This window comes from Raphanus sativus, chromosome 2 (genome assembly GCF_000801105.2).
Source record: "Raphanus sativus cultivar WK10039 chromosome 2, ASM80110v3, whole genome shotgun sequence".
In the NCBI taxonomy this organism is placed as follows: domain Eukaryota; kingdom Viridiplantae; phylum Streptophyta; class Magnoliopsida; order Brassicales; family Brassicaceae; genus Raphanus; species Raphanus sativus.
In genome coordinates, this window is record NC_079512.1 from 38943532 (window position 1) to 38954795 (window position 11264).

Sequence of the window (11264 nt, forward strand, 5' to 3'; positions counted from 1 at the left end):
AAAAAGAAAATATGGACGTCCATGAAAACCAAATCGTCTTTTATCAGTATTTAATCACTGTAAACCTTTTGGAATAAAAGTTTATATGTCACGGACTGATATTACTTTGTCCCCAAATTTCAAAAAACAATACGATTGCATTTGTTAATCATGGATTATGTAATAGATAGATCGTTTGTTAGATTGCATTATTATAATTCAACCAATAGAATATTAGAGGCGGTTTCGTACACGGGAAACATTTTCTGATCATCCTTCTTTTGATTGGTATACAAAGTCATATGCTCTTAGGCCTTAGACGATCATTTTATTCAAACATTTTTAAGTTTGAAAACAGGATTACTTAACTGTTTATGATGCATTGTAGTTCAATGGATTTAATAAATAAATGTCAAGGGTTGATTTTTAGATAATCTATATGCGCATGATTACTTAATACCAGACTTTTTCAAAGTATATCAGCTAGCGCTGAAGTCTCTGATATATAGTTAGAACTGCCCCAGTTTCAATATATAGAACATATGTACTATATATAAAATTTCTCTCAGACAAAAGAAGTTTATTTAACATTATTAATTGGCTTAAAATATAAATTAGGTATAATGAAATAGTTTTCTTAGAACAAAGGTTTAATATAATTTGTAATATGCTTTAATGTAGTTATCAAAAAGATATTTTTCATTGCAAACCTTGGACGTTATTAATAAAATGTTTTGAGACAAAAAGACTACTACTTGATTACTGGTAGATGGATAACTATCAATTTCAGGGGTAATATATAATTGTGTCCACGAAAAATATAGAGGGTACGCAGAAAAAGCATTATTTGTTTCCATTTATACAGAAAACACATCAAAATTCATCAAACAAGGTAAGAAAAGAAAAACAGAAATGACAGGACATTTGTAAAGAAAAAACAAGGACAGTGTTTGCCCATTAAATAATGCTTTTGTGTTTACACGATCTTTTTGATCCCAAAACATGTACAATTGTTTGGTCAAAAATAACTCATGTCTTTAAGTTTTTCCCATATAAAATGCAATGTATGTTTGCAAAGTAAACTTCAAAATTTATAAATTTTAAAAACAGAACAGTTTAAATTGTGAAAATAACAGTGACACATCAACGTAAAAGTCTGTCTACTTCTTTAAACAAACATCTATTCACATTCATGTAATAAAAATATATACACACATAGAATGAATGGGACCAAGTATGGCGACGTGCATGCATGTGCCTATCTGTTATCTTTAATTTCACAATGCACCAAATATTATCAGGTTTAATATTTCTACTATAGTATTAAGCTATATATCGTTATCGACTTTAGCTTGATCAAGGATGGAGTCGTGTCTGATTGAAGCACTTTCAAATACAATTAGATTCGGCTTGTTAATTTTTTCGTTTTCCAACCCATTGCTCGAATATATATTTCCAATATGCATTACGTAAATACGTTTAGACTTTATTGTTGTAACTTGTAATTGTAGATAGTTCGTAAATTTTATATCTTCTCATCTCGCGTGCCGCATATTTTGTTGTGTGGATGATGTTGAACTGTGAAAACACACTGTCGTAGATATATACCAAAAAAAAACTTAAAAGTTGTAGAAATTATTGCAGAATGGTTGGTGTAGAAAAATGGTCCCAACTCCCAAGTCTACATTATCCAAAGGTATCGTCTCCAGTATCCACAGCAATGTGACGCCATGTAGCGTAGAATCGTGTTCTGTTTCTTTCTTTATTTTCATTTTGACACGTTGTTGAACTGGTCAAATTTCTCTATTTCGAACATAGATCAGCCTAACAGAAAAAAAATGGTAACAAAAAAACATAGTAGTTCAGATCTTTTGCATGCTCCGTTCGACCGTTCCGTCCAAAACTACAATTTAGACTCTTCGTAAATTAATATCAACAATACATGTTATGATCTTAAGAACGCTAGTATACATAGTAAACTTCAAAAATGGGGAATTTTCAAAAATACCACTTTCAAGTTACCATTATTCATCTTTACCACCACTAAAGACACATTTTCAATAATACCTTATTTATTAAAATGGTAAATACTCTTATATCTTTGTTTTTATATGTTTTTCAAAATTCTAATCCCAAATTCTAATTCTTAAACCTCCAATTCTAAACCCTAAACCCAAAATCTTCAACTCTAAACCCTAAACCCTAAACTATATACCCTAAATTCAATATCCTAAACCCTAAACCCTACAGTCTAAACTATAAACCCTAAATCCTTAACTCTAAACCCTAAATCTTAAACTCTAAACCCTAAACTATATACCTTAAACCCTAAAACATCAAATCTAAACCCTAAATCCTAAACCTTTAAATCTAGACCCTTCATTAAAAGTAGTGGTAAAAGTGGTTAGTGTAAACATGAAAAGTGGTACTATGAAAATGATATTTTTGGCAATTTCTCTTCAAAAATATACATAAAAGGTACTATGGTATTGAAATTCTTCTCTAGTTTTTCTTTCAGGTAAATGTTATTATTCCTTTGCTCATAATGAAAAGTCCTTTATTTATAAATTTTTACGCTTTTTCATGGTCCAAAATTCATTGGATATAAATATCATAGAGGAATTCTAAGGCATCATTCGTAATTGAAATTTATATATTAGAATCCTAGTTATTTTAGCATGAAACCTTATTAGTAATTAGTTTTGTATCGGTTATAATTGTTTCTACAAATTTGTTTGTTTACCAAAAAATATCTCAAAATTTAGTCCAATATCCTGACATTAGCACTTTAACTTTATTCAACCATGGCGTGCCGTCCAGTAGATGGTTTAGCTTAAGTTGAATGTGCGAGCTATAATTTTATCTTCAATTCAAGAAACTACATTTGCAGTTTAAAAAGGCATCGTGGTATAATATCAGTATTATTGTCTACCTTATTCAAGGATATATGGTTAACCACAGTCAACATGGGTACTGCACAACGTTGACTTTCATTATGGACTATATATTAAGAACAAATTAGCGTGTACGTATCTACTGAATACCGAATAAAGTATATACCCCTACAGTAGTACGCGCGTATATATGATTTGTAATTTATAAGTAAATAAATACTATTTTACAAACATACATTATATTAATTTACCGAATAGTAGATAAATACTATTTACATAAACAAAATTTGAGCTCTTTCGTTTATCTTAATTAGTTGAACTAATATATATACATGAAAAATATTTAAAACATTTTAATGTCTTTACATAAAAGTTCTTTCAATTTATAACATAAACCAACAATTCTTTTGCAAAAGAAAGAAACTCAGACCAGCAATAGGAATCATATATCTATTACGTATACTTTTTTGTTTACTTATAAGTTTGATAAAATACTGTTTCCAAACATACCTTATATTAATGTGATATTTAGTTGGAGCTAACAAGTACATATTAATCAATTGAATGGTAGAGTTTGGTCAAAAAAGAAAATGAATGGTAGCTTTCGGGGACGAGATTATTAATTAGTGAGTAAATAAACCTTCGAGTATAGTAGTATTCATAATAAATCCTAATGATCTTTTTTTTGGGGACACAAATCCTAATGATCATATAGATATAATATAGGTGACATAGTTGAAGTGACTATTGATATAATATGGGTGACTAGAAGTGACTATTCTAATGAGCGTTTGTTTTCCAGAAGAAAAAAAATGTTCCCGAAATGTCTAATCAGAGATAATGCATGATCCGTGCGATTAGTCTTTTTTTTTTTCTTTTGAAACACAATCCGTGCGATTAGTCTCTTCCTAAAATAATGACCATCTTCTTTTCATTTCGTTAGGTACCCACTCACAAGTTATTCCATTAGCTTTCGTTAGGTATCTCAAGGCCCACATGTCGAGTGATCCGGACCGAATTTGTATTATGTCATATATACATTGTTTTTTTTCTTCTATTAATCTTGTAGGAACTTTAGTTTATAAAGAGACACAATCTGAAGAATTTAAAAATAGATTATAAAAAACATTGAATAAATACAGAAATAGATAACGAGGTTTTGCAGTCGAGAAATGGAAATCTCTTTCTTTAACTTAAAAATTATCCTATTTCCCTAACTCAAAAATTATCCAAGTTAAAACTGCATATTTTTTCTTTTCATATCACTTGAATAAAAACCTAGCAATCTTTCATCCTTTGTGTATTCTCATAGACAAGTGAAAAATAAATAAGAGAAGAAATGGAAGAGATTGCTGTTATTCACAGTCTTTTACGTGGAATGAGAAGAAACAAAATATTGCATTTTGATTTTAGTGGAGATAAATATTACATTAAATTTTGGTATTAACCACAAAATTAATCATAAAATTGAAGAGTTTTTTTACATTGGTGACCAATATTATTCTTAACAAGAATTACCTTTGACCAAGATTTATTCTATAAAATACTTGTTTATTTTTAATCAAATTTTCATTTATGTAATGATTAATTACATATAACAAATTTTGATATAAAAATATAAGTTGTTGGACAATGATCCACATACTTGATTTGGTGTTTGGTGTGCGCACTAGGTTTAGTATGAGTTCGCATTTTTCTACAATTTTCTAATGTTATTAATTTTTTTTTGACTTTCCCACACTGTCGATTTTGTGATATTAACGCAACAATCTTAGGACAAATATTTCTCATTTAAACAAACTACAATTTTAACACTTGTATTAAAATTGAGTTCCAACAAATATGAAATATCCAGATATATAGAAAAATAACTAATTCTTAAGTGTAAGTGTAGTCTACAAATAAATACTTTTTAAAGTATTCAAATGAATCGTAAATAACGATGGAATGTAGCAGACCTTCGAATTTATGTTGATTAACGACACAGAACTCGCCTAGCAGTGCACTTAGTTGTCATATATTCATTGTTAGGCTTGTGTCTCGCATTAAACATAAAAATATATTGGATTTTTTAACTAATAAAAGATAAATACCTTCTATTTCATATTAAGTGTCATTTTAATATTTTTTCGAGTTGCAAAAAGAGAGTTACTTTAAATTCCAATATAACTTTCAGTTTAATATTAATTACAAATGTATTAAATTTATAAATAATTTTATTTATTATTAATTACAAATGTATTAATTTTATAAATAATTTTATTTATCTCTAATACTATTGGTTAAATATATATAATTAACGAGAACTTAGATGCATTTCAATCATTTTCTTAGTATTTGTGAAAAATGTCAAAGTAACATTTTTAATGAAACGGAGGGAATATCAAATTTGATGTATTCATTTTTACAAAACAATTGGTTTCTGTAGTGGTAAACAAATAGATTATTAAGCATAAAATAATGTTTTATGTCTATAAATTCAAATTTGATATCAGTCTATTTCAGTTTTGACAACTCATAATCCAACAAAAACAAGTTCAGCTAATCATATTAACAGCTTATATACGTCAATATGCGATGTGATCATACCATTTAAAGCCTGAATAATTAAACAAGTTCGTAACTTCTTCTAGTATACTTAAAAAGAAAAGAACAGTACAATGTGTTGATGAAAGGCGAACACAAAAGAGAGCTAACAGCAAAGTTAGTGATGATCAACTTGTTTTAAAAAATAACGATAAGAATAGACAAAAGATAAACCCTAGGAATTAAATGGAGCAAGTTGGGGAGGGCACATCACGAGCGACGATCATGAACCCAAATGAAATGTCCATACAGACCAATTTTTGCTTTTACGGTGATGATATATTGGTTTAAACTGAATGTACGTAAATAATATATGTCATAGTTGGGTTCATCGCACTAATAGAAATATGGTTGTTTAGCTATTAACTGTAATGAACACTCCTTGTAATTGCTAGATTGAGTCTGGATTTAAGATTTTATTTTCTTTACTTTGTTTCTTGTTATCTCTGTAATTCGGTAAAAAACATAAATGTTTGGTGGTAATAATATATGTACATTTTTACCAAAAAAAGAAGATTGTACATAGTTTTTAAAAAAGCTTTATATCAAACAAAAGATGCCTAAGTTATGGAGTACATTTTATGTTTTTCTTTCCTATATTATAACCGTGCTAACTAATCTATTGATGCACCAACTATAATGCTTCAAATGCATTATAGTTATCATGCTTCTAATGCTTCAAATGAAAAAAAAATGCTTCAAGTGTTAAGAACAATTCATAGCTTTTTGAAATCAATAAACTAATGACTTCAGACTAAAGTCTTCAGTTATCATGTTTGTAGTTTCTATATATTTTAACTAGTAGTATTCACAAGCCCGTTCGCACTATACAATAATTAATTAATCATAACATTAATCCTTACATAGTTGCCAGCTGCCATGAAGAAACCTAGCAGCCTAATGTGACTGTTAAATATATTTTCTCTCTCTATTTCACAGACTATAAACCCTAGTTCCTTATATTTTGTTAAGAAAATTATTTCAATGCATACATGTGAATTTGATACATCTTTTCATAGGATTGCATTTCCGGATTCTCATCCGTCCTTGGAGTTTGTTTATGTATTGATTAAAGATATACTAAATAAACAGATGATGAATGTGAAGTATTCTATATGTATCTAAACAGTCAAACTCCAAACCCGAACTTTTAAACTCCAGCTAAACAGTGAAACCAATAAAACGAGAAACTACAAACTTCTAATCATGATCAGTGTGATATATGTTTTAGACGATTTGATATCTTTTATAAGTTTCTTCTTAATTTATAGAACAATGATACTGCATAACATATACTAATTAATACTTTACGTCATAGTGCATCAACTTGCCTCCAAAACAACAACATGATCCCCTAAGCTACATATTTTTCTACTAATTAAAATTTTTGATTATCACGATTAATTTAGTAACTCCGTTATTAGCGTTATAAGCAAAGCGTAATAGAATTGACCGTCTTAATCGACGACCGATAAAAGAGTCGCAAGAAAAACGAGCCACGTAAGTCCGTAATGACGCCTATGACCACTAAAGACAAAACCTAAACTTGGGTAAACGCTGACATGGCAGGAACATGTGGGTCCTCAATGTCATCGTAAACTGACATTGAATTATTTGTATACTGTACCTCTTGTCCCCCGTCTCGGCTACAACCCTGTGACAAACAAAGATCAAGTCAAATAATCTAACCAAAAGTACTCTGGGGCCCACACGTACTTCCACGTGGATAACACTGACGTGGCACTACCCTTCCTATAAATACAGCCCACTCTCCGCCGAGTTATCCTCATCAATCAAACGAGTAAAGCATTTGCTATATTAAACACACGTTTTCTCTTTTCTTACAAGAAATCATGGCTGTTGATTCACCTCTTCAATCTAGGACGACCTCTGAGAAAGACGTGAAGGCTCTCAATTTCATAGAGGAGATGACTCGGAGCCCTGACTCGGTTCAGGAGAAGGTTCTTGGGGAGATACTTAGCCGTAACTCGGGTACCGAATACCTGAAACGTTTCGGGCTTAATGGCTCCACCGATCGGAAAACATTCAAGACCAAAGTCCCCGTGGTGACTTACGAGGATCTAAAGCCGGAGATTCAACGTATATCCAACGGTGATCGTTCTCCGATCTTGTCTTCTCACCCCATCACCGAGTTTCTCACAAGGTCAGACAACTTTATCAATAGTTAATATCATAAATATAACTTCTACAAAATAATTATAGTCACAAAGTAAGACAACTTTTTTTGAAGTAAGACAACTTTATCAATAGCTTTTATAAAACAATTATAGTTGACCATAACATAGTTTTTGTACGTATATATGCAGCTCTGGGACATCTGCTGGTGAAAGAAAATTAATGCCGACAATTGACGAAGACTTAGACCGACGTCAGCTTTTGTACAGTCTTCTCATGCCCGTGATGAATCTGTTAGTATATATATTTTCTTTAATTCTTCTTGTAATAATAACTTTTAAAAAATTATATAAATTAACCGAAAATATGTTCGATTAATTACAGCTACGTGCCGGGATTAGACAAAGGCAAAGGCTTATACTTCCTGTTTGTGAAGTCGGAGTCTAAGACGCCAGGTGGGTTACCGGCGCGTCCGGTTCTCACCAGTTACTACAAAAGCGACCACTTCAAGAGACGACCGTACGATCCTTACAACGTCTACACTAGCCCCAACGAAGCCATCCTCTGCTCTGACTCGTCCCAAAGCATGTATGCTCAAATGCTGTGTGGTCTCCTGATGCGCCACGACGTCCTCCGTCTCGGAGCAGTCTTTGCCTCCGGTCTCCTCCGTGCCATAAGCTTCCTCCAGAACAACTGGAAGGAGCTGGCTCGGGATATCTCAACCGGAACCCTAAGTTCAAGAATCTCTGACCCTGCGGTCAAAAACCGCATGTCAAAGATTTTGACCAAACCGGATCAAGAACTGGCTGAGTTTCTGGTGGAGGTTTGCTCGCAAGATAACTGGGAAGGGATCATCACTAAGATATGGCCCAACACGAAGTATCTTGACGTGATTGTTACTGGAGCCATGGCTCAGTATATCCCCACGTTGGAGTACTATAGCGGCGGGTTACCGATGGCTTGTACGATGTACGCTTCATCAGAAAGTTACTTCGGGATTAACCTGAAACCGATGTGTAAACCCTCGGAGGTTTCTTACACCATCATGCCCAACATGGCCTACTTCGAGTTTCTCCCACACGAACACGACGGAGCGGGAGATGAGACCGAGCTCGTGGAGCTAGCCGATGTTGAAGTTGGGAAAGAGTACGAGCTCGTGATCACGACCTACGCTGGGCTGTGCCGTTACCAAGTCGGTGACGTTCTTCGTGTCACGGGGTTCCATAACTCGGCTCCGCAGTTCAAGTTCGTAAGGAGGAAGAACGTTTTGCTAAGCATCGAGTCCGATAAAACCGACGAGGCTGAGCTGCAGAAGGCTGTGGAGAATGCATCGAGGTTGTTTGCGGAGCAAGGAACGCGTGTGATCGAGTACACTAGCTACGCGGATACTAAGACCATACCGGGTCACTACGTGATCTACTGGGAACTGCTTGGTAGAGACCAAACCAACGCGCTTCCTAGCGATGACATCATGGGTAAGTGCTGTCTGGAGATGGAGGAGTCGCTCAACTCGGTTTATAGACAAAGCCGTGTCGCGGATAAGTCCATTGGTCCGTTGGAGATACGTGTGGTTCAGAACGGTACGTTCGAGGAGCTCATGGACTATGCAATCTCGAGAGGTGCATCGATTAATCAGTATAAAGTCCCGAGGTGCGTGAGCTTCACGCCGATCATGGAGCTGCTTGACTCTAGGGTTGTGTCCACTCATTTCAGCCCTTCGTTGCCGCATTGGTCGCCAGAACGACGTCGTTAGACAAGGCTCACGGGACTCTTAAAGACTCTTTGTGCTAGTTTTATTATTGTGTTGTTGACTTGTGGGTTTGTGAATCGTACAATAAAATTTGAATTACGTACTGTACTGATGCTGTTTTTTCCTTTCACTTCTGTCGGAATCCAGCTAATAAATAGTTTAATTAAAGCATCTCTAGTTTTCAGTATTAAATATTGCGAGCTTAATACAGTTTTAGAATTTGTAAAACCAAACATGAAAAGTTATTACGGATAACTATTTTATAGATTCTAACTCAATAAAACCGACATCTAAAATAATCAAACTGTAACCAAATTTTCACCTTTTAAGATTTTCAAGTTATTAAATAATATTATTTATGCACAAAACCATCTAATTTAGCTTTATGTAAATACTCCTAGTTTCAAACAATAGGCCCTTCGGCAGACGAGCTCATCGATTTGACATGTTTCATCCAAAATCTAATCTTCGTGGCCTACTTATTTAGCACTTCATGTTACGCCAATTTGCTAGCACTCAACTGAACCCAAAAATATTATTGAACAACTTTAAGTCCAGTCCAGCCAAGCACCCGGCCCATTGCAGTTGACATTCCAGAATGTCGACAGCTTAATAAATTTAAAACATAAATTTATATCGAGATAAATCTAAGATTACTCAACAATCCTGACAAGAACTACGATGCATTCAATTTAGAATTTAAAATAATTAATATTAAATGAAAATTTTAAAATTACTAAAATGAACTTGTTTTTCTTAAAATACCTAATATTATTAAATTTATTATTGGTTAAATTACTTTAAAACATATTGTTATTGTATATATTTAAATTTTGTATTTAAAATTAATTTAGTCATTGAAAAAGCTTGGTTTAAAGTTCTTTGTTAACGAAATCATAATCTTAGAATAATTTAGCAAAAAACGTTGGGGAATTTTCAAAAATACCACTTTGAAGGTACCATTATTCATCTTTACCACCACTAAGTACACATTTTCAAAAATACCTTATTTATTAAAATGTTAAAGATTCTTATATCTTTGTTTTTATATGCTTTTCAAAATTTTAATCCAAAATTCTAAATCCTAAACCCCAAATTCTAAACCCTAAACCCTAAATCTTCAACTTTAAACCCTAAACCCTAAACTATATACCCTAAATTCAATATCCTAAACCCTAAACCCTGAAACCTCAACTATAAACCCTAAATCCCCAACTCTAAACCCTAAACTTTATACCCTAAACCCTAAAACATCAAATCTAAACACTAAACATAAAATCTAAACCCTAAATCCTAAACGTTCAAATCTAAACCCTTCATTAAAAATAGTGGTAAAAGTGGTTAGTGTAAACATGAAAAGTGGTACTATGAAAATGGTATTTTTGGCAATTTCTCAAAAACGTTTCAACTAAAACCATGTAAAGTTAATAAAATAATTTCGAGTTGTTGAACACCCCCCACCTAAATTATATTTAAATACAGTTTTCAGTTGTAGAAAACTCTCAATAACACAAATAATATCGAAAATCCAAATATATAAAACCACGTAAATATAGATATTTGTTTCTATCTATTTTGATTGTTTGATCAAAAAAAAAAATTCTATCTATTTTGATATCTCGCCAAAAAACCTAGCCGTCCTCAAAAAGGCACGGTATCCGAGGCGAACTTCACCTTCGATTTTCTTCTTTTTCTTGTTTGTATGTGTTCTTCTCACATCTTATGTGCCTCTTTTGTCCTTTTAATTTTTTTTGTTGCTTTGTTGGGTAGAGATCTCATCTAATCTATCGACTGAGACGGAAACAGAACCATATGAAACTCCTGCTTTCTTGTTCAAGATCTTCCCAATGTACGAACCTAAAATCTCACCGGCTCCTTGTCCAATGAACCATTTCCCTAAGTGAATGACCAGCTCTGCT

The 11264-nt window shown here is 32.7% G+C and overlaps 1 protein-coding gene across 1 annotated transcript; it reads left to right on the top strand.

Annotated features, from left to right (window-relative positions):
* Nucleotides 1-7260: 7260 nt before the first annotated feature.
* On the top strand, nucleotides 7261-9516 carry LOC108822482 (indole-3-acetic acid-amido synthetase GH3.2). Its single transcript, XM_018595579.2, has 3 exons — nucleotides 7261-7623; nucleotides 7787-7888; nucleotides 7980-9516. The coding sequence occupies exons 1-3, from the start codon at nucleotides 7313-7315 to the stop codon at nucleotides 9346-9348; spliced, it is 1782 nt and encodes a 593-aa protein (XP_018451081.1). The 5' UTR covers nucleotides 7261-7312; the 3' UTR covers nucleotides 9349-9516.
* Nucleotides 9517-11264: the final 1748 nt, after the last annotated feature.